General features: G+C 52.5%; 6 protein-coding genes across 6 annotated transcripts; 4 read left to right on the top strand and 2 right to left on the bottom strand.

Moving 5' to 3' along the window:
• Nucleotides 1–353: 353 nt before the first annotated feature.
• On the top strand, nucleotides 354–1,241 carry QC763_710760 (uncharacterized protein; the record flags this gene model as incomplete). The annotated part of the gene is made up of 1 exon (XM_062916069.1): nucleotides 354–1,241. The coding sequence occupies one exon, from the start codon at nucleotides 354–356 to the stop codon at nucleotides 1,239–1,241; it is 888 nt and encodes a 295-aa protein (XP_062762083.1).
• Nucleotides 1,242–1,356: 115 nt separating this feature from the next.
• Nucleotides 1,357–4,216, bottom strand: QC763_710750 (uncharacterized protein; the record flags this gene model as incomplete). Its single annotated transcript, XM_062916068.1, has 3 exons — nucleotides 3,159–4,216; nucleotides 1,944–3,082; nucleotides 1,357–1,923 (listed from the first exon to the last, which is right to left on the bottom strand). The coding sequence occupies exons 1-3, from the start codon at nucleotides 3,607–3,609 to the stop codon at nucleotides 1,357–1,359; spliced, it is 2,157 nt and encodes a 718-aa protein (XP_062762082.1). The 5' UTR covers nucleotides 3,610–4,216.
• Nucleotides 4,217–4,491: 275 nt separating this feature from the next.
• On the top strand, nucleotides 4,492–8,859 carry QC763_710740 (uncharacterized protein; the record flags this gene model as incomplete). Its single annotated transcript, XM_062916067.1, has 2 exons — nucleotides 4,492–6,744; nucleotides 6,880–8,859. The coding sequence occupies exons 1-2, from the start codon at nucleotides 6,238–6,240 to the stop codon at nucleotides 8,857–8,859; spliced, it is 2,487 nt and encodes an 828-aa protein (XP_062762081.1). The 5' UTR covers nucleotides 4,492–6,237.
• A 284-nt stretch (nucleotides 8,860–9,143) lies between these two features.
• On the bottom strand, nucleotides 9,144–10,898 carry cyp8 (cyclophilin peptidyl-prolyl cis-trans isomerase Cyp8; the record flags this gene model as incomplete). The annotated part of the gene is made up of 1 exon (XM_062916066.1): nucleotides 9,144–10,898. The coding sequence occupies one exon, from the start codon at nucleotides 10,896–10,898 to the stop codon at nucleotides 9,144–9,146; it is 1,755 nt and encodes a 584-aa protein (XP_062762080.1).
• A 150-nt stretch (nucleotides 10,899–11,048) lies between these two features.
• Nucleotides 11,049–13,466, top strand: PTM1 (Membrane protein ptm1). The gene is made up of 4 exons (XM_062916065.1): nucleotides 11,049–11,536; nucleotides 11,601–12,234; nucleotides 12,285–12,527; nucleotides 12,581–13,466. The coding sequence occupies exons 1-4, from the start codon at nucleotides 11,462–11,464 to the stop codon at nucleotides 13,300–13,302; spliced, it is 1,674 nt and encodes a 557-aa protein (XP_062762079.1). The 5' UTR covers nucleotides 11,049–11,461; the 3' UTR covers nucleotides 13,303–13,466.
• Nucleotides 13,467–18,148: 4,682 nt separating this feature from the next.
• On the top strand, nucleotides 18,149–22,045 carry QC763_710710 (uncharacterized protein; the record flags this gene model as incomplete). Its single annotated transcript, XM_062916064.1, has 3 exons — nucleotides 18,149–18,347; nucleotides 18,755–21,651; nucleotides 21,706–22,045. The coding sequence occupies exons 2-3, from the start codon at nucleotides 20,975–20,977 to the stop codon at nucleotides 22,043–22,045; spliced, it is 1,017 nt and encodes a 338-aa protein (XP_062762078.1). The 5' UTR covers nucleotides 18,149–18,347; nucleotides 18,755–20,974.
• Between the last annotated feature and the right edge of the window lie 544 nt (nucleotides 22,046–22,589).

Below are 22,589 nucleotides of genomic sequence, written 5' to 3'. Positions count from 1 at the left end.
ATGAGACGTGTGGCGCAACAAGACAAACACGCCAGACGCAAGCGCCTTCATGAGGCTGAATCGGCTGTTAGCGCCCATACTGGTCCGTTAATGTCAGCTTTCAGTCTTCAGCCCACAGTTGGAACAAAGACGGTTTGGGAGCTCCGGCCCAGCCTAGTGGTCAAGAGCTGGCATGAGCTTGGTTGAAATGTCCTGCCAAGAGACAATCGAAGGAAATTGTATCCTAAGCTTCATGCTCGTCTTCTAATCATCAAGAAAAAACCTCATTCTTGAATCAAACGATCCAGTACGTATACCCATGACTGAGAGTACAACAACTGACTGTGAGCCCCTCAGCACATTCCTAGTCCGGAATGACCTCCCTTCGTATTCTTGTCCTCCCTCAGTTGTACCTAAATGTAAATAATTACTTCAAAATGGCCCTCCACCCCCTCAACAGCATCTCCATCGTCGAGCTAGCAATCTACACCCCCGCCCTCCTCATCGCCATCCTCCTCTCCACCCGCCATGGCTTCCGCAAAAACGCCGGCTGGCTCTACCTCATAATCTTCACCACCATCCGCATCGTCGGCTCCTCCCTCAACCTAGCCACCATCGCCTCCCCCTCCAACCCCAACCTCATCGTCGCCTCTCAAGTAATGTACTCCATCGGCGTCTCCGCCCTCGTCATCTGCCTCTCCAACCTTTTAGGCCGAGTCCTCCTGGGTATCCGACAACAAGGAACCCAGACGTTCATCAGCCCACGTCACCAGAGACTTGCGCAAGTGGTGATGTTGATAGGGTTGATACTTTCGATTGTAGGGCAGAGTATGATGAGTGGTGAGATTGGAGATGCGGTTAGTGGGACGACGGGACAGCAGGCTGAGGTGGTGACTGTGCCGAATGAGAGTCAGGCTGGGTTGGGGTTGACTATGGCTGGGTTGGGGTTTGTAGTTTTGGGGACGTTGGTGACGATGGTGGAGAAACGGGCGGTGGAGCCAGGGGAGAAGAGGTTGTTGTTTGGAGTTGGGCTGGCGTCGCCGTTTATGATTGTCAGGATCGTGTTCTCAGGGTTGGCTACATTTGGGACAGATCCGAGGTTTAAGAGTTATGGCGGGGTGGGGAGTTTTGTGTGGTATTTTCTTGGGATGGGAGTGATTATGGAGATGATGGTTGTGTTGATATTGGAGAGCGCTGGGTTGACGTTAAACAGGCAGGCCGAGTGCTGTGCTGGTTGGGAGGTGGAGAGAAGGAAAGTTTGAGGGTTATTGATGGGAAGAGGTCACGATGGATATAATTGTCGGGCTATGTGTATTAATTTTATTCTGTCCCTTTGTCCATCACCTGGCATTCTGCTAAATGTCCGCTCGAATTCTTTCATACAATACGTATGACAGAAAACTCCTTGTTATACTTGGCAACAGACCGATTTTCTTTTATCCGCTTTTCTATTCCGAACCTCCAAAGCTGGTCACTGCGATCATGACCGAAAGTAACCTTCAATAAACCAACTCGCTGATACTTGATGGGTGAATTCCCCCCAACCTGCTCCAATATAATACAAGTAGGAGTACGAGTATCATACTCTATACCAAGGGGTAGACATGTAATTGTGAACCTGACACTAGCACGGACATCCACAGTATCCCAGCACAGGCACGCAGACACAAACGTGTGTTCAATCCGCAACTGGCAGGTCTGGAGTTCCTTTTCACCGTCAATACTATGAACAATTGGGAAAACCAGGTAACCGGAGACCTCAAGGTGTGCTCTCAAGACCCTTCCGAAATACTGTGGTCCTTTAGTTACACAGCTGACGCTTTCAATCCTCGGGATGGTATGGAAACAGTGGCCGAGCTTCTCCAGCTTATAATATAAGGACGGTTCAATAGCACTGGTCACGATGCCCATGACCACGAAGGTGCGCGGTAAGGAGTGGAGAGTCTGTTTCCTGGAGTGCTCACCTTCCAGCCTAACTGCCCTTCAAGATTCTCTCTCCACATGCCTGCAAGATACGTGCGAGTTGGTTTGTCTCGTAGAAATGCCTTGGCTAGGCCCGCCAAAGCAGGTAGCTTGTCCTCGTCATAGGTCAAGCTACAGTTTGAGTAGATCGCGACAACTGATTTCCAACCATCCAGAAACACATCATATTCTTTCCCAACATGGTTTCTCGCAGGTGTCGACGAAGATAAGGAGGCAGACGATTCCGCGTCGTGGTCCGCAGTCACTTCCAGTCTGTTCCTCATTCCTTGATGTTGGATTGACCCTTTTGTGCTCTTCTGGGATAGAAGAGTCGTATAGAAAGGAGCTGCTTCGCACTGGGTCTCTTTGCGACATTCCCACAGCATCTGGCTGTCTGTAAAATGAAGAACCCGTGGCGACATGATTCGCTCCTGGAATGCCCAGCCTCTTGACTGTAATGGCCCACTGGAAATACACCTTTCTGCGAAGCCTGGATTGAGAACATGGTAATCATGATTGTCGCGACATGGATGTCCGCTAGGAGCCTTGATCTGTCGAGTGAATGGTACGGGGTCTTTCTTCCGAAACAAGCCATCTTCTGGACTTGTAGAGGCGGTAGCTGCAATTGTGCAAAGCGAATTCGCGTAAACCTTCCACATGGCGGCGCCTTCGTGCTCCCAGTCTTCAGTAGAGTCCTGGATGATGCAGAGGGCATCGATCCACATGTAACGAACGCCGAATGCCCGGGCAAGCACAATCAGATCCTGAAATGTTCGAGGAAGCTCACTGATCGGCAGTCCCTGGCGGAAGGAGTCTAAGGTTGAAGATAAAAGCATGACCCGCTGAATCTTTACCCCCCACATGTAGCTCAGAGTAATGTACTGGGCTCGGGCGTCCACCCCGTCCTCTCCGGTTAACACGAGTCTCAAGCTTCCAGTCGCTTCGGGTCCGATATCCAGAAGCCGCGAAGGAAGGTTAGCTGTATTGTGACCCGAGGGTTCCAGTGTTGATGCGCATTCCTTATGAGATGTTTGACAATGTCTAAGCCAATGAATGACCAGGCGCATGGTTGGACTTGTCCCCGTTGATGTATCATTGTCCCGCGATATATCTCGGTGCATGTGATGAGCCCGCAAATTATCTGTGTGTAGTTTGATGAACTCAGCATACTGACAAGCTTTCCGATGAGTAGTGTCTGGTAACGAACGGGGTCTTACCAAAATCTGGGACCAAAGTGAGGCTGGTGAAGGTGTATTCATGCTCGTTCCGGTATGTAGCAATGAAAATGTGCTTGCCATGTTTGATCCTATCTTCTGGTCCACTGGTGATTGTAGATGATGTAGTGTCAGGAAAGTGGCAGTCTGGTTCTACCCCTGACTTTTGTTTCCCCTTTCTGAGCCCACGAAGTCTGACGTCTTGCATGACAATGCAGCAGATCGCGCAGCCGTTTTGCACGGCGTCTCGAAAGGACAGCTGATCATGGTGGCATAACCTAAACGCCCCATATCGCTTCACCCTAAGGTCCATAGGGTGAGGATATATGAGGCTGGTGCAAGCTGAGCAAAGGGTTGTAGGGGACGTAGAAATCGGCCTACTACCCTCAACTTCTTCCACTCGTGGACTACACCGCTGTCCCTTTCTCTGCATCATATTCATTACCTTCTTCATAGTTCTCCGCAATGTTTGTATTTGAAAGTAAATTCAGAAGCCTTCAGGAGTAAACGAAGTTTTCATGAATGACGTCCGTGGAAAGATCGGTGTAACGCCTGGGGGGGCCTTGTTGCTGCCTCACTCTACCAGGCTGATTCGTCGGTCTGCGATAATATTGATGCGGGTTGCTGGCTTGGCCAATCGGGCGGAGATGATGGCAGCTCTTTGGCTGCGTGACCGGACGCGTGACAACCACTGTACGGAGTATTTAATGTCCATCAGCAAGAAGGCTCATGGGTAAGTCAATGACGAACATGAATGCAGCATTTTGCCCAAGTGCCCAGCTTGGAGGGTATCCCCCAAACGCAAGGTAGCTACTGTGAGCCGATGAAGATTTCAGGTGTTTGATTCGAAGATCCAACGTCCCACTGCCGGTGCTCATATGATGGGCGTTGTTGGTTGTGGTTGGTAGGTATAGCCCACAGCCTTGTCTGCGGTGTGCCTAGGAGCCTCAAAGCCCCAGGAACTCAAGGATAAGCTCAGGCGGGGTAACCCGTCCCGATCAAGAGGTTGTAGAGCAAGATCTTGAATATGGATTCGTGTGACGATCAGCCTTATTTTTGATATCGCAATTTTCGCGTATCCTGGCCTATGAGTTCATGTTGGACAATCGAGAGCTGTGGTGGTTGTGGTACTTTACTGTGCAGTACAGGAAGCCAATCCAAATTGTCTCATTAGACAGAAGGGTTAGGTGGGTAATGGGGTTCATCCGAAGTGGGGGAAACGGGTCCCGAACCGATCTGGGATCCGGGCTCGGCCCGATAATGCCAAGAACATCATTGGACCCCACGCAAACACTGATTGATCACTGATCTTCATCCTACACTCATCAACCACTGTTCTACATACAGTCTACTGGCTTCAAAATAATCGACTCTGACTGCCGACATATGCGACACATGACTACAAGAAGCCACAATGCCACAGTGTGATCCAAGATGCTAGACACCAATGTGTCGACAAAATATTGAAACACAGCCACAAGTGCCACTTCCTCACAAGCGCCGGCAGTGGTAAGAGAAAGTTCCACAGCGTACCAATAGCACAGCGGCCCGACAACTCTCCTGACTGTCGGGAATCCCATATACTGCCCCATGAGTATAATCTCCATCCATCTTATGCCGCATCCATCCCCTAATTTGCGCGCTCGTAATACCTTGAGCTACAGATGCATGGTGTTAAGCCTCTGCCTGGGGTTGTGTTCGAAATACTCGACAGAATAGGAAGGCCAGAACTGACATCTGCCGGTCCCTGCATGGCGTTCTGCAGCCATAAGCTTCGTGGAATCGTGATGATGCTCTGGCAAGGGGCTATGTTTAATTGTTGTAAAGAAGTGGCCAATGCATGGGCTTTTCCCCCAGCTTTGCCTGATGGAGTCTAGTGTAGGGCTGTGTGCGGGTTAGCGCCATCTGGAGGATCTGCGTGATTTGACATCTGGTGAAGGGAAGGGAAGGGAAGGGAAGCCCTTCTGCGCCTCTTGGATATTTTGTCCAGATTCGGCCACTTACAACCTCTGCTGCGAGAAAGTCTCTCGCCTCAAGATGATTCCATCTTTGGGACGTTACACCGAGACGCTATTCGCCAAAGACCGACCTGCCTTCGGGCGTCTGCAGTTGCTACACACACACACACACATACACACACACAGAGCATCTCCATCCGGTGCCCGGTGCTCAATGACGTTCGTGGGGGGACCAATGTCACATGCTGACCGAACACAACTCCCCGCTCGGTCCTGAAGATGTCTTCAACAACGATGATCTTCGATATACCGTGTCAAGACAAGTCTGCCAGCCATATGCCCTTCCATCCGGCGAATCAGTCATAATATAAAACAGCATCGTGCCATGGTACGTGTCGACACTTTGTCTAGGCAGAGGCAGCCGTATCCACCCTCTCGCTAGCTAGCTCGACGTCGTTTAAGTATGGGCGGTGACGGCATCACAGCATCTCAAACGCCCCGAAACGTCTTCCGGGCTAGCAATTCCGCACACTCTCGACATTTTCCATCCCGTATTCCGCACTTGGCGGCACATAAGTGAGCAGCCACGCCGGCGAGGGAATGTTTCTAGAAGGGCTCTCCAGACCCAGCATGCAGCCATCGCCAGCCATGGGCGCCATGCCACCCATAGCGAGCTCTTCCCCTTCTCGCTTGAGGTGATCTCGTTGACGAATCACATCTCGCGGGGACCTTTTTAAGCTTCGAACCCCGGTCTCGTCTGGGAGCGCCGCCAAGCCTGATCATGTCCCCTTTTGCTGGGAGAACGCCTTCGCACAGGTGTCCCAATTAGGAAAGACCCCTGTCGTCTTCGTCTCTGCTCCACACCAGCACCGGCCAATGGTTAGATAGTGACAACACCATCGAGAATCGAGGGTTCAAACACATGGTGAAGGTCTCGCTTCACGACAGTAACACGCCCAGTTGCCCCGAGCGCCAAGGTACCCGTCTAACTAGAGGCTGTGGTGCCGCTGTCAGGGGCTGTGTGGGCAATATCATGTCGTGGGCAGCGGGGGCTGCTTGGCGTTTTCTCCATCTTCATCACATTCGCAGCCAGTTGCAGCCCATAGCCCTATGAAAATCAACCCATGAACCGAGGAATTGACTCAAGGGTTCCGTGGGAGACACGATACAACTCTGGTCAACCTCAACCGCCCCGGACTTGGACCTGCGGCCTCCTGTGCACCTCCTCCATCCTCCACACCCCAACTTTGCTTATTATAAGACCTCAGCCGGACAGGCTCCTTCCTAGGCATTCTCCCCACACCTCGGCCGCCACTCAAACACAGAATTCTCGTTCTCATTCGACATCCTCAACGACTGCCTTGTGCCTCCTTCCGGATAGCGCCAGCTCCCTCCCGGTGAGCAGCCATAGCAGACGGCCACTGAGACGGACGACCGACCCCAACTCGGGAGCTAACTTGAGGCTCTTTGGTCGATGCCAGCGGCGAGTGAGACTGTGCCGTCAGACGCGTTGTATTCAACCCGGGTCTTGTACCGTGTTTGGCATCAACCAGCCAGTTCCAATCTTCAAAATGGTCTATTGTGGGAAGCCAAGTAAAGGATGCTCCAACTGTCGTGATCGAAAAATCCGCGTGAGTAACCATTTCCTTCAGCCTATTTGCCGCCGATCCCACTCAAGGGTGCTCGTATAATCAGCAGACAATCCACCGCGACTCCATCTTCTGCCCTCACTATCAAGCCACCGTCCTGGCTAACATAGCGCCCAGTGTGATCAGAGAGCACCAGGGTGCGGCCAGTGCGAAAAGAGGCATCAGACATGCCCTGGCTATCGAAATCTAGTGGATCTCATGTTCCGCGATGAGAGCTCTCACGTCATCAAGAAGGCCAAGGCGAGGGCCCGCAAGAAGGGGAATCTGATCGTCGAGCCATCAACACCGTCTGGATCCGAGGGGAGGTTGTCAGTCACACCAGAACCTCGGGGAAAGCCATCGGTAACGATAGTAGTTCCCGCCACGCCAGCCCCAACCAGTCCCGCAGATTCGGATGCATGGGGATTCGACGACAGCCTACTGATGTCACCAGAGTCGGGAAGCTGGCCAACAACACCTCCCGCCATGGCACTCTACAACATTCCAGCGGTATGCCAGGAACACGGCTTTGCCTTCTTCTTTTCACGATTTGTGACAGCACACGAAACGGCCTGTCACCAGAAGTTCGACTTTGTCCGAGAAGTCTGGAAGCCCTCCCGGACCAAGCGGGAGCGGCAGGTCGACTCTGTCCTCGCCAGCTTGACAGCGGTGGGACTGATGGGCATGGCTAGTTTACAACAGAGGAACGATCTGATGGATGCTGCGAGGAAGTCGTACGGGGTAGCGTTGGGACTGACCAAGGATGCGTTGAAAGATCCAGCAGAGGCGGTCAAGGACAGCACCATGCTTTCCATCTTGATCCTCGGTGTCTTTGAAATGATGGCCGAGAGCCCAGCGCGAGCACGAACAGTCACTGCTTTCCAGGAGCATGTCAACGGTGCTGCCGCCTTGGCCAGAATACGAGGACCAGCCCAGTTCCAGACCCGAGCCGGAAGACGAATGTTTTCGATGCTCTGCCAAAGAGTTGTGATCAGCTGCGCAATGAAAGATATGCCTATGCCACAACACTTGAAGGAGCTCTGGCATGAGATGGCCAAGACTCTGGAGCCTGGGAACCCTACCAGACACCTGATGCCCCTGGTGTGGCGGGTTCTTCAACTCCGTCACGATATCAAGAATCATGTCCTTACCGATCCAGAGATCATTGTCGAGCAAATCCTCTCTATCGAGAACGACCTCGAAAAAGTGACAGACAACATGGCCCCGTCATGGCGATACCGTCAGTTCAAGGTAACCCAGCACCATGACGCCGTCTTCGAGGGCTACTGCCACCTATACCCCTCCCTCCACCACGCCAACATTTGGAATTGCATCCGGACCACCCGCGTTCTGATACTGGAGACCATTCTGTCTCAAATATCCGAGGACTTTTCCTCTTTCAACCCACGTCTCAATTCGAGCCGCTACATCGAAGAGTACAACCACGCCCACCGGAAACTCAAACGCCTCGTCTACGATATCTGCGCCTCGGTCCCCCAACACCTAGGACTAATGGACCCAGTAGACGGCTCCATCGGCTCCCAAGACGAAGACGACACCTCCGCCCGCATCGCCACCGTCGAGGTCCGCGAGACCCCCAGCCCACCAACCTCGCCTTCCTCTCGGTCGTGCGACTCCACCAGCCCTTCCGAACCCCGCCGTCACCTCGCCGGCCTGACAATCCTCGACGTGACAAAAGCCCGCGACGAAGACGACGAAGCAGAGCGGTACATGCTCCTCGTCTCAGCAACCAGCACCGTCGTCTGGCCGTTGTATCTGGTGGGGATGAGCACTGCTTGCACCGAAGAAATGAAAAACTGGGTTGTGGGAAGACTGAGAATGGTGACGATGGAGACGGGGATCAAGCAGGCGGATGCGCTGGCTAATCTTATTGCTGATGAGGGGGGTGTTGGCGGGGTGGACTGGATTGATCCTACTTTGGAGCCGACAATGGGGGGAGATGGGCTGTTGTTGTCGCCGGATATGCTATCGCATGATGGGTGGGGGAATGGAGGGGGGTTGTATGGATTGGGGTTGTCGCCGTTGCAGGTGCCGATGGAGTATATGGGGGATGATTTTGGGGTGGGGGTTGGGGGGGGGGGTTTGGTTTGGGTTTGAAGAATGGAAGGGGAAAAGATGATGAATGATACCAGACTATATGAACTTCTTGTACATTTTTTTTTTTTTTTTTTGTATATTATTATGGCCGCTGCCGCTGATGAGAAAGGCAGATGTGATGATGACCTGAAGTCATGAAATCTCGAAAGATTTATTACAAAAGCCACTTGCAGTGTGACGAAATTTTTATTTTTATTGCCGCTTTCCTTGCCAACATATACACATGAATCATTCGCATTGATCAGGTAACCCCCAAACGCCAACAATGCTTTTTCCACCCATAATCACCACCCATCAAAATTCCCAAATCCCCCTCCCCCCACCCTCGTCTTCTTCTTCACCGGTTCATCCCAAGTATATGTCTCCCCTTCCCCCTCCCCCTCTTGTTTCTGTCCCTTCACCTCCTTCAAATACTTGCCCACCCCCCCCTTCCCACCCCCCCCCTCCTCCCCCCTCAACCTCTTCCCCGTCCAAGTAGTCCTATCATCCTCCGTCCCCCCCTTCCTCTCCACCTCCTTCTTCTTCTCCTCCTCCCTCTCCTTCTCCCCTTTCTCCCTCAAAAACTCCTCAAAACAATCCACCAATACCACCACCTCCTTGATCTTGATCTCCTCCAAAGGCCTACTATCCTCCCCCACCCTCGCCCCCTCCATTTTTGCTAGTGTCCCCTCCGAATCAACCACCCTCCCAAAAACGGTGTGCTTCCTGTCCAAATGCCTCGCCTCCCGATACGTGATAAAAAACTGACTGCTGTTCGTGTTCTTCCCCTTATTCGCCATGCTCACCACCCCGCGTTTATCATGCTTCAACGGACCCTCCAGCTCATCATTAAACGTCTTCTTCCATATACTCGTCCCACCTCTCCCCGTACCAGTGGGATCACCACCTTGGATCATGAAATTTTTGATGTTTCTATGAAAAAGGGTGTTATTGTAGTATCCTTTCTGGGATAAGCGCAAAAAGTTCCAGACGGCTTTGGGAGCGAATTCGGGGAGGAGTTCTAGGGTTAGGTCCCCCAAGGTGGTGGAAATGCGGACGTAGGCGGGGTGTTTACTGTTGGAGAGGCGGCGGGGTTTGAGGAGGTATTCTTCTTCTGAGAGGAGGGCTAGCGAGCCGGAAGTGGAAGGGGTGAGGCCAGTGGAGGTGAAGGAGGCGGCGGCGGCGCCGGTGGTGTAGATTGCCGAGTTGGAGGGTTTTTGTTTTTCTTGGATGAGGGATTGGCGCGGGGTGGTGGTGGAGGAAGAATATTTGGTGAGGATTTTGGAAGAGGCAGATTGGTTGATGTCTGATGCCGACTGGCGAGCCTCACGGGCGCGGGCGACGGCTTCTTTTGCGCGGAGGACTTTATCCCCTATCCTTCCCAGGGCGTCGATGTTGATGCCGCTTTCCTTGCGGGTTTCGGCTTGTTCTGGTGTGAGTGCGGCTTCCTCACCGTCTTGAATATGTTTAAACTGGCTGAGGTCACGGCTGGCGGCGTTTTGGGGGTCTTGCAAGGTGATGATGTCTTTGCGACCGAACTCGGCGTCGTCGACGAGGTCGCGCCACATTTTGGGCTTGATGTTCATCCGCTCGACGGTTTCCCACGCAAAAACGTTGGCGTAATTGCCGTGGCGGATCGCAACGATGTGGGTGTTGTCGGTGAAGACCTTGAAGGTGACGGGGTCGATGAAGTCGCCTTTGCCGTCGGTGGGGATGCCATTGCGATCGTTGCTGTCGTTGGTGTCGGCGTTGCGCGCAAAGTTGAGCTTGATCAGGTCCTTGGCGGAGAGTGGTTTGCCGTCGATGGGGTTCGTTCCTTTCTTTTCGAGCCAGGCGCTGATGACTTCGACGTCGAAGATGGTGCCGTCGGCGGTGCAAACTGGGTTCTTGAAGGGTTGGAGACTGGCGGCGCAAAAGTTGAAGGGAAGGCGCTTGAAGCTCGCATGCGCTCCAGTTCGTTGCGCGCGTGATCCTGCATTTGCGCCGACACTGGCGCCGTAGGCATCGGCGGATGACCACTCGGAATGGGTGATATATAGCTTGTCCGTTCCTTTACCCATCTTTGCGACAAGTTTGGTTGGGGGGTGATCACTGGTGATTGGGGTGTGACGTAAAGATGGCGGGAGCAAACAAAACAATTGTTGATTTCCAGAAGGTTGTCAGGCACACCTCTTATCTTATCGGCTGGCAATTCACTACCTGAATCTGACAGGGGCCCAGGGGCTCAGCTCGCAGTTGGCGATGACGCCTCGCACGGCACAGTGTGCTGATTGGCTCCAGCTGCGTTTCATACAGTGGGTGCCCGTTGGAGCAGGGAGCTTGCGCAACGTCGACCAGCGCACCCCAGACAGTGATCGGTGCAGTAGCAGCCCATCTCCAACTTCAACCTGGCCTGCATCTTAAACTTTTTGAAAATCGACCTCTTTTTTTCTTATCAAGACGAAACTGAAGTCTCGCCCGACGAAAGCAGCCACCAGACACTGAAGCGCGAGACGGTCGAATCCATGGTGCAATTCGCCGCTTCAACTTTCTAGACCACATCGGGACACGTACGCTCGCTGTCTAACATCAACCCGAACCGACATTCGACGACAGCCAGACACACACGACATCACCACCCACCATGAGGGGTTGGGCATCCACTTTATTCCTACTGGCGTCGTCCACATGGACTGCCAAGGCATTGGAGATCGCATTGGTGAGCACTGTGCTCTGCCAGCTTTGTTCTCTAGCCATGAGCTAACAATGCGCCGGAAAAACAGGACCAGACAGACGAAAACAGGCAACGATGTGCCGGCATGTACGATAAGCAAGCCTGGGGCGGCCCCGTCGACCCCTTTATCCTCGTCAAGTTCACCGACGTCGGCAAGGACTCGGGACCCGATCCAATCACCAGTCTCCTGATTGTGGAATGGAAGGACACAGACTACATCGGCGTGGGACAAGAGGGTGGCGGTAGGGAAGCCATCTGCCGGCCGAAGGATGTCGAGATGGGATACTGCAAGGAGGCCCAGCTGGGTGAATTCATTCTCGCGCCAAACGCTACCGAAAAGTCCGAAAACTTGATCCTCACCAAGGCCGTCCACCTCAAGAAAGCGAGCCCGATTAACTACCCCATCACTAAGACTGGTTACTACTGCGTCATTACCGATCAGTTTACCGACAATGATTACGAGGCTATCGTGGAGTTTAGAAACGCATATGGAGAGCTCCCGGCCACACAGATCCCGAAACTGCCGTTTTATGGAGGAATAACGATCCTCTATGCGCTGGTGTTGGTGTACTGGGGCTTTCTCTACTATCAGCATCGCACCGATATCTTGGCTGTGCAGAACTATATTACAGCAATCCTCATCTTCCTCGTCGTGGAGATGTTGATGACATGGGGATTCTATGGTGAGTATGTCATGATGTTGCTGGTGGACTGTTTCACTAACGAGGCCTAGACTATCTCAACAGACATGGGTCAAATCTTGGGTCCAAGATCTTGCTGGTCGTGGTTGCCGTCTTGAACGCTGCGCGCAACTCGTTTTCGTTCTTTCTGCTCCTGATCGTCTGCATGGGTTATGGTGTCGTCAAGCCCACACTCGGCAAGACCATGATCTATGTCCGCTGGCTCGCCATTGCGCACTTTGTCTTTGGCATTGTCTATGCGGTGACAAGTTTAGTCATAACACCCGATAACGCCGGTAAGCCAGGAGTCCCTACCCCTTTGTCGAAGATTACAAGCTAACCCAATTAGGCCCCTTCGTACTCCTGATTGTCTTTCCCCTGGCCGGCACTCTCACAGCCTTCTACGTCTGGACCCTCAACTCGCTCAACTTCACCCTCAAGGACCTCCGCGAGCGCAAGCAGCACGTCAAGGAGACCATGTACAAGAAGCTGTGGTGGGGCATACTGATCTCCATCATTGTCATCTTTGCCTTCTTCTTCTTCAACTCCTTCACCTTTGCCTCGGCCAGCGACCCGGATTTTGTGCCCTTCCACTGGAAGAGCAGGTGGTTCATTCTCGACGGCTGGCTTAATATTGTTTACTTTGCCGACGTGGCCTGGATCGCCTATGTCTGGAGGCCGACGGCGAACAACAAGCGCTTCGCCATGAGTGACGAGATTGCGCAGGAGGACGACGGGACGTTTGAGATTGCCAATCTTGATATTGGGAATCCGGATGAGAGCGATGATGAGGATGAGGAGCAGAGGATTGGGAAGAACCAGCAGCAGCAGGAGAGAGGGTTTGCTGGGGCGAGTGTGGCTGGTGGTGTGTTGCATCCACCTCAGCAGAGTGGGGTTGCTTCTTCGTCTTCTGGGCAGGGGCAGCAGCAGCAGAGGAAGGCCAGTCCGGAAAGGGACTCGTTTGATGGGGAGACGATTTTTGCGGTTGGGGAGGATGGGGATAAGTTTTCGAGTGATGATGAGGATGATGATAGTGAGGAGGAGGCTAAGTTGGTGAGGGGGAGGAAATAGATTATCTCTTTTGGGTAGGGGGAGGGGGGGGGATAATGAGGAAGGGAAGGTGGTATATAATGTGGACATGAAGTAGGGAAGAAGGATGGTGTGAAAGGGGGAGGTGGGGTAAAAGCACAACAACAACAACAACAACAACAACAACACCAACAACAACAACAACAGACGATGTTCTTTAGAACAGATATAACGGACGTGCTCGAAAAGGCGGCAGCTCGTCGGAATATTGAAAGTTTATTCGTGTACTTGTAGTGTTACATTTTCGCAAGGCCTGTCTTATTTGTTGACGGTGGGTAGGCATGGGCGTCGTCGCATTTTTGCATTTTTGTTTGGATTAATGGGAGATGGGAATAAAGAGAAAGCATTCTACTACTGTTCGGTGGTTTATTGGGATGTGTTTCACCACCATGATCTTTCATCTACAACAACCTCATCAACACCAGCACCCTTACACACCATATGGGTTTAATAGTGTCTACTCTCATTGTAGTGAGGCCTTTTGAGATATTAGCACCGTCCAAGCCGTGGAAAGCCTCCCTTAGATGCCTTTCGGCTTTGGATCCCGGTTTAACAACGTCTACACTCATTAAAGAGAGCATTCAGCACCGTACAAAACCATTATGCTCCGAGGGCAGCCAATACTAACATGTAATATAGGCTTGAGGCTTGAGTAGTAGCAGTAGGCGACGGTACCAGGGCTTGTTGTTGGTGCTGCTCGAGATGTCATGAGGCAAAGAGGACGGCGGTTGTGGCTAGTAGAACGCGAACATCTTCGTAGGCAGTCTTGACGCTCGAACGTGAGAATACAAGTAATGGCAGAGCAAGCCACATGGTCGGCATAGCCAACACAAAATTCGTAGCCAAACGCTCTGGTCAGCCAAACTGTATTTTGTCAGGACTTCGTACACCGCCTCCGATTTACCATAAATTCCCTTTTACGTTTAACATCCGACTCTGCAGCCCGAAACATACCTTGACCTGCCAAAAGATAAAGGCTTGCGAATATACCATGTCCTCCTCCATATGCGTATGGCCCTACTGGGCCCAGTTACCAGCAGAAATACGTCAAATTGTGCTGGAATCGCTTCACTAAATCACCCCTTCGAAACCGATAGCAGTGGGATCCATCCAATAACCCGGCTGGCAAATCATCAAGCCTGCAAAGGATCGTTCTAAATACGCTGCTGTTAACAGAGAGTTTCAACACTTCTTTGAAGCCATCAACTTCCGCCACCTGGCGCCCTCACAGCACGAGCTCCCCGGCTTTGGCCGGCTTGTATCTGGCCGACGCATTTATAGATTGGGCTGCACTCGCTACCTCTGGTTGCGTGTGCTCCTGCCAACTTAGGGATGAGATGTCTGCCAGAAGGACGAAGACTCAACTACCCAGGAAAACAACAACGCGACATTCACTAGGGCTCTCATTCAATTACTGGATATTCTGTCTCGGTGGAAGAGAAAAGACGCACTCGTGGAACACCAGGACCCAACAAAAGGCATGACCTTAGAGCTCAGCGCACACTCGGTAAGTGACGCGCAGCGTGTCTGGAAACATATGTTTTACTTGAAGGATACGTACCCCTACAAGCCGCAACCTGGTCAATGGGCTTTCCGGAGGCGTTTTGAGTACTTTTTCATGAAATACTACGAAGACTTCGAGATCAGACACATCAACGACAACTTTCATCATCATCAGCATGGAGCTCTGATGCTCAGACACGTCTCTGCTGAGGCTAGATCGCGACTTATGGGTACAAAGCCGTTGTATTTTAACTTTAGGAACAGCCCGTTGCGCGGTGGCCGACGCAAGGCGATCAAGACTCCCTCAGTGTGAGATTGTCACAGGACTACCTTCCGCCGGCAGTTTCATCGAGCAGTGAACCCATATGTTCGTTATAGGCTGCTTGGGGAGAGCTTTGTTTGTATGCAGCGCCTCAGGCTCGAGTTTTGGTGCCTCAATCTGGTGGACGGAGTTTATGATGACACGGGCAGAATTTACGGTACGTTACCTCTACCTACTTTGGTCCCTCCCACAGCTTTAAAAGTTATGTCAACTGACGCAATTCAAAAGGCAATTCAAAGAGCTGTGCGACCTCGTCCTTTTTCAAGTCTTCAGAAGGCCCCAACAAACCCGCGTCATCAAGCTTTCTTTTTATGTGGATTATAACCTCTTGATCAACGGGTGGGATTGCTTCCATAGGCCTCCAGACGCAGTTAACATTTTCGGAGCTGCGTTGGCTGTCGGGAGTCACGACCTCGAAGCTTTGGCTAGTTCGTGGGATTCGGACGCCGAGTAGTTCTTTGCGCCATTCGACGTTGATCTTTTTCACCACCACCGTTATGAATTTCGCCTAGAAGATGGGTTTGTGGGGTGGGAGCCTCAGTGGTCGAACCTCAAGCGTCTTGCTTTGACAACAAGGGTCCTTCACCCCGAAAGCTCACACATCAGAAAGAATCGGCTGCTCCTTTGGGCCGCCCACGCTGCCATCAGAATGCCAAAACTGGAGATGATGGAATATGGAACTGCTGGGGCTGGACAGTTGAGACGTCGCAGGCCTGCGTCTTTCGCTACAGCTTCAAGGAGAAGGACGCCCTTCGTAGCCGAGGATGACCTTCCACTTGATGAAGGATGTCATGCCTGGCGCAACAATACGGGCCATTATAACTGAGCTTGAGTTGGGGTCGGATATAATCCATTTACTCTCAGCATTTCAGATCTATGCGGAAACAGCACAACGAACGTGGGCTTCTTTGCAGTGATCGAGAGTGCTACTCACCACCTCCCGCGCTCGCAAACCCTCTATCCTTGCGTCAGCAAACCAGCACCCGTGCACCCGCCAGACTTGCCCCTTTTCTCGTTGTATTTTCAACTTCGAAGCCCCCCCTTCCTTTATTGTTCCTCGCTTGCACGCACTCCCGGTTTTTGGTTCTTTGCTCACTCGCGCCCCTGTTTTTCTCCATCAAAGAAATGCCTCCCAAAGAAGCGCCCGCCCAGGGACCTACCGCTCGCGGCGCCAAGCCAGTTGGATGATGTGTGTCTTTGTCGTCTGTACTCGTCTAACTTGGTCCAATATAAATAGACGAGGAGCCCGAGTTTGAGAGATGCCCTCTCCTAAGCACCCCCACCGCCAGCACCACCAACACCTCCAGCGCGGCTGCATGACCCGGCCGACTGCCCCAAGGATAGGATCAAGAACACTTACATTTCTGAGGACCCGGAGGACTAATACTTCTTTTTTGTCGTGATTTTTGTATGTTTTGTTTATGTTGTTGGAATAGGGGGAGGAAAAAGGGAAGGGGTTTGCTGTCGGTGGGATTGTTTTGTTTTGGGTGTTTTTTTTTCTTGTTTTTTTTTGGCTGGCTTTATTGGGGGTAGGTTTTATTTTATTTTTTCTTAGGGGGTGGTGGGTTTGTTTTCTATATTGTTTTTATAGGTTGGGTGATTCGCCCGGTGGGTAGGGGGCTTGACCCCAATATTATAAACATTTGTTTATGGCTACACTTTGTCTCTAATGCTGCTGGTTTGTGACGTGCTTGTTGGACTTTGTGCGTTGTGGGTTTGGGATGGATTTGGAAGTGGATGGAGCACCGGGTTGACAGTTAATATAGTTGAAGGGTTAAGTGAGAACGCCTGTGGTGCTATAGGTTGAGGCCCCACGGAATTGTACATTACAGCAGATACATGAGCACTCCGGAAATGTATTGCGTGGCGCTTCTAAACAATTAAGAAGGTGTCAAGTGTAAGAACGGGGCTCGCAAGGCCATGAACGAGTCCTCTTGCAGGGTCGGGTGCAGCTTAGGGATGGACTCGTAACCTTTTAACAGTATCATCCTCAAGTATAAGCTATGTTCCATTCAAGCAGGCAGTTCTGCATGGAGGTGAAGCAGAGTTGCTAATGGGACGCAGATTTTCCAGGTGTGGTTCCCATGGTACAGTAGACCTTGCGGCATATTGGCGAGGGAATTCTAATCTGTATTTGCCTTTTTTGTCTGGCTTCTGAAGAATATCAGGGAGATATATCATTTCAATCCGAAGAGGTGATAGTAGCTCAGAATTCTTGGAAGCTTATCCTGTTACCGGATGACGCCAGGAACTCTGGTTTGACAATCTTTCAGATGTTGATGGCATCAGAGTGTGGCTAGATCCCGAGCATTATAGCGAGTTGTTGAGGCTGGGTGAGAATGCATCATAGGCCATATGAGAAATGGAACGTGAACCGACCTGCAATAACCAATGATTGGACCAGAATGTACATTCTCCGATATGCAAGCCATCGAATATGGGTGGATGACTGCATAGAGTTGCTGTCAAAAACTGGACAAATACGAGGTCGGCTCGAACGGGAAGAATTGAGGCTCCTCATGTGAGATATCACTGTTGATCTTTCAAAGAAATACCGGTTTTTGCTGGGAGTGTGTGTGGGCCTGGACAGCCGTTGGAAATCTTGCATCATGAATCGAACATGTGCCTCAGGATCACCGTCTAAAATCCTGAGAGGTTTCTTGTCACGGCCATGTTGGGGACCCTGCTGGAGGAGGTGCAAAAAATAACTCGATGCTGTCAGAGAGAAAAAAAAAAAAAAAGAGAGAGGTCGGATGAAGTGGTCGGGCACAGGTTGATGTTGGGTCTCACAAAAGTTGTTCTGACGTTGCATTAACGGAAAGCTTGGACCACAGGCTGTGGGGAAGCAAGGGTGGTGTGGTGTGGCTTGGTGGCTGGGGAAGTGGCTGAGATTAGATTATCGCCAAGAGAGGCTGATGGGGGGTGGATCCCTTTTTCGTACTCCATCTTTCTGGCAGCCTTCTGGGACTTGCAGCTTTTCTCCAGTTACCTAAACACCCGACTCTCGACTTACACATGTGTGATGTCTCAACGGGTTACCTATTTCGAGCTACTTTGCACCTCACCATAGAACGGCACGTGAAGCAGCCAGCACATATTTCAACCTAACCATGCTGTGGTGTAACTCCAGCATCTTCGTGAAACATTTATCACCAGGTCGCTGGAACCGTCACCCTCGAGGGGCAAGGGAAACAGTTGAAAGGTAGGGTGGTCCCCGTCTATCTCCCTTCTTCCCGTGGCCGACTCTACTGTGCCAGGCCGGTCGTCGCTATTTGGCCGCCAAGGATCGTAACATCTTCGCTGGCACCTGTCGACAATGGCCGACCTTGAGATAAGCAGAGGTGGACTGACTTCGTCAACCACCACCCGCAACATCTGTCTCTCGTTCTGACCACGGAATTGGTCCGACGAACACGCCTCTTCGCTTGGGGGTTCGAGATACGACATGGGGACTCACCTTGCATATGCACCCAGGAAGCCCAGCCAATTGCTAGCAAGTTGGAGACACGATGCAGTGGAAACTTCGAGTCGACGAGTCTTGTCCTTGATTTTGTTGTTCTGATATGCAGCATTCGGACATCTCGCAACTACCATCTGACAAAGCAGCAGCAAACATGGCACAAGTGAGCCCTCCCGAGGGCATACAACCTGGACACAAGCAACTCGGATCCGACTTGCACAAAGGCGGGATGTGCTCTGTGACAGCTCTTAGGTCCTAGTCCATCTAGGTCCAGCCCCGCCCATGTGCGATCGGGATCTGTTTACTGGGGGTTGACCCCATGGTCCAATGGCGTGCCGTTGTCGCCCCAGTGCCGGTAAACCGAGCCAGCGTCCGTGGTCCAGCTGGTTGGTTTCTCGGGTATGACGCCATGAACACCTCTGACCCCTCGGCACGAAAAGGGTCGATAGTGAGGGGAGGAGGTTTGGTCGCATTAATATCGCACGAGCCGTGAATTACGTGTGGGAGAGCGAGCCGTCCCCACGTCAACTTGTCGAACCTGCAGATCGAGGAGCTGCCCGCACTAGCCTCTCTCAACACGAACAGAGAAGCGGCCGGGGCGGCATGCATCCTCTGGAGAAGCAGGTTCATGACAGACAAGCACACGCCTGATCTACAAGCATTCGGCCGGGCAACAAATCAGCCAGCGAGCGGTCAGCCACGACAAGTACTGTACCTGCACCACAGGACGGTAAACAGTTAACGAGGGCAACAGGTCCGTTCCTCCCTCTGCCCTGATCCGCTCGGTGCGCGGTCGAATGCCCCGCACTCTGTGCCATCAGAACCGGCTGCCCCCATCGCCAGCTTTTCCCGTCCATCACCGCCCTTCCGGCATGGACGAGATGCAGGGCCCTACACTACAGACTGGGCATGCAAGAGCTTGTGCTGCAGACAGCCACCCTAGACACGATTTCTGACAACAAAAGCTGAAGGGCACATAAACAGCGTCAATAGCTCCAAGACAGAATGTGTTGTTTCCCAGATTAGACGCAAGCTTCGCCCGAATCGGTCAACTGTCGGCCCGGTCGACAGCGAGGTCTGGTCATGGCCGGAAACACGTCAAGGCAGGGCCAAGAAGACCAAGAAGAGCGCCAAGTCTCGACGCAGGGGCTTGGCGAGCTACCATCATCGCCCGAGGGGAAACGATGTCATTGGCAGGGGTCGAGATCGTCCCAAGAAATCCACAGACAACAGACGGTCAGGGGTCAGCCGCAACCCCTGCCATCACTTGGTGGAGTCCCGTTACCCCCCCCCAACGTCAACCGCCTTGACGGCCACTTCCAGACTTACACCACCCGCTACCACGCTAAGCCGAGCACAGCAGAGCACAGCACCCTCGCTTCTGTTTCTCACGCAAAGAGTTGGGCCTCGTTGGTGACCCAGACCCTAAAAGGACGATAACATTATGAATAAGCACAGATGGCAAAGCCGTGGGAATCCCAATGGCTGTAAGCTGCCGTGCCGCTGCAGCTCTGTCTTCTGAAACAAGCACAAGTGCAGATTTCTTCTTTTCTCCCTATGCTTGCCTGAGGGCTCTACGGGCACCCATTGCGGCCGCCTCTACCCGTTGGTTGCTCGAGTCAGCCGAAATCCGTTTGTTTCTCTCGCGATTACTTACTTGTATGCTCTTCCTAGGTGGTGCGCGGGGGGGGGTTGGCACAGACACAAGCACTGCACATGCAGAGCAAGGACCTACATACATGCGACTCTGCTATGTACTTGGGTACAATGTGTCAAGAATCTTGCTGCTAGCCTCCTCCTGGACTGAGCGGTCTCTTCCTGCATGACCCAGCAAGTGGCCTTACTGGCCAACCAGAGCTGTGGTGGGTGGTGCTCGCTCAGGTACTTCGACTTCAGTATTCCAACTAGGGCGGAAGTGCGGGCATCTGCCCAACCTCACAGTTCGCGGGAGGAGAGGCTCCATCCATTTGTCCAGTTTTGCGACCTTCCAAGTCTCCACTCTCCATCCTCCATGGCCGGCACCACGCAGTCCAGTGGGCTTGTCTCAAGCGTCTTTGTTGGACAGCAGCAGGATGTCATGGCATCTCCGCCGTCCCTCGCTCCCATGCTACCACCTCAACCGGGGTGTTGCCCTCGTTGTGTATAAACATCCTGCCTCCCGGTTTCCTTCGTGCTTCCTTCTCTACCTCCATCACCAGCCTCCTCGCAGTCACTCGTGATACCAACCGGCTATTTCTTAGGTTCTTTCTCCCTGCCATCAAGTAACTCGTTCGCTAAGGTTACTTATAAGACCCTCGTTGCTTCCGTCTTCTACGACCTTCGCTACAAGCCAGTCAGTCGCTGTTGATATCCCCCCTTACTCAGTCAACATGAGAGCAGCTCTTTCCCTCCTCGCCCTCGCGGCCACCACCCTTGGCGCCAACATCCCCCGGGGTAAGAAGTGGGAGACCGTGGTCACCGAGGTTGTCGTGACCTACACTACCGTCTGCCCCGTCACCGAGACCTACACCAAGCCTGGTCACACATACACCACCACCTACACCACCACCAGCACCGTCAAGACCGTCAAGCCCACAACAATTGTGGTTACCGAGACTGGCCCTGCTGTGACCAAGACTGCCGATGAGGTCGTCTACACCACTCTCACTTCCCTCTGCCCTGTCACTGAGACCACTGTCGTCGATGGCTCTACTGTCGAGGTGACCTGGACCTCCACTTCCACCATCATCAAGGTTGCTCCCACCGAGGTTGTTGTTACCCAGACTGCTCCTCCAGTGACCAAGACCAACGCTGCTGTCGTTGTTACCACTCTCACTGAGCTCTGCCCTGTCACTGAGACCACTGTTGTCGATGGCTCCACCATCGAGATCACCTGGACCTCGACTTCGACCATTGTCACCAAGGTTGCCCAGACCGAGACTGTCTACACCACGTCCCTGGTCACCGAGTATGAGACTACTGATGTCTACGAGACTGTCACCTGCCCCGAGACCACCTACACCACTGTCATCGAGGGCGAGACTGTCAAGGTCACCAAGACCAACACGTAAGCTGTCCACTCCGTTCTTTTGTTTATGCCCGACTCTAACACATTGCACAGTATCACCAAGGCTGTCACTGATGTTCACTATGTGACTGAGATCATCCCGGTCACCATCACGGAGCAGGTCGATTACATTGCCACTGTTCCCGTCACTGACCGCAAGACTGTCACCGGTTACTCCACCGTTGTCGTCTCGGCCAGCAACATCATCTACACCTCGGAGCCCCTGCCTCCTACCACCATCATCATCCCCACCTCGGTCACCGCTGCCCCCATCCCTACCACCACTCCCAACAACGGCACCGCCCCCATTCAGACTGCCGGTGCCAACGTCAACAACAAGGCCCCTGCCGCGGCCTTCATTGCTGGTCTCTTTGGTGCTCTTGCCATGCTCTGAGCTTTCGGCAACTAGGATTTTCTGTTTTCGGCTTGACATTCTTATCGATCCTTTGATTGAGGAGCTGTTCGGTTCTTTTCTTCACTTCAAAATGGTTTCCAAGCGAAGCACCTTTTTGCTCGACTCAGCTCACCGGGGCTGTTGATTTCTTCCTTTTTTGAGATACCACTTGCGCGAACAGCGAAGAGAACATACCGGATACACTGGACACACCACATCACATAGGCGCATACAGGGCGCACCACGCATACACATACGGAGCACATTCTGCTTAGGAGGTACACATGGGATCGGATCGGATCGGACATACGACACACTGCACTTCACTGCGCGGAAAAGGGGTCGGCTTATCGGAGTTCTTTTGGCTTTTTTGACTTGTCTACCATTCGATGCGGTGTGGTGCAAGCAGACGCAAACGCAGGGCCAAGGCGAAGCTGATACCCCTAGACCCGGACCTTCTTTTAACAAAAAGGAAAAGGTTTGGGGGCGTGATAGCTTGGAAAGGGGGGGGGGGGGAGGGGGTTGATTGGTCGGCCGGATCAGA

This window comes from Podospora pseudopauciseta (genome assembly GCF_035222475.1).
Source record: "Podospora pseudopauciseta strain CBS 411.78 chromosome 7 map unlocalized CBS411.78m_7, whole genome shotgun sequence".
Lineage (NCBI taxonomy): Eukaryota > Fungi > Ascomycota > Sordariomycetes > Sordariales > Podosporaceae > Podospora > Podospora pseudopauciseta.
Note: the sequence above shows the minus strand (reverse complement) of the source record. Positions and strands in the feature narration are given on the sequence as shown.

Bases quoted from the DNA above. Each gene is read 5' to 3' on its own strand.
- PTM1 (XM_062916065.1), top strand. From the start codon at position 11,462: ATGAGGGGTTGGGCATCCACTTTATTCCTACTGGCGTCGTCCACATGG. The intron at 11,537-11,600 runs GTGAGCACTGTG...CCGGAAAAACAG, and splicing joins AGGCATTGGAGATCGCATTG to GACCAGACAGACGAAAACAG. The intron at 12,528-12,580 runs GTAAGCCAGGAG...TAACCCAATTAG, and splicing joins CATAACACCCGATAACGCCG to GCCCCTTCGTACTCCTGATT.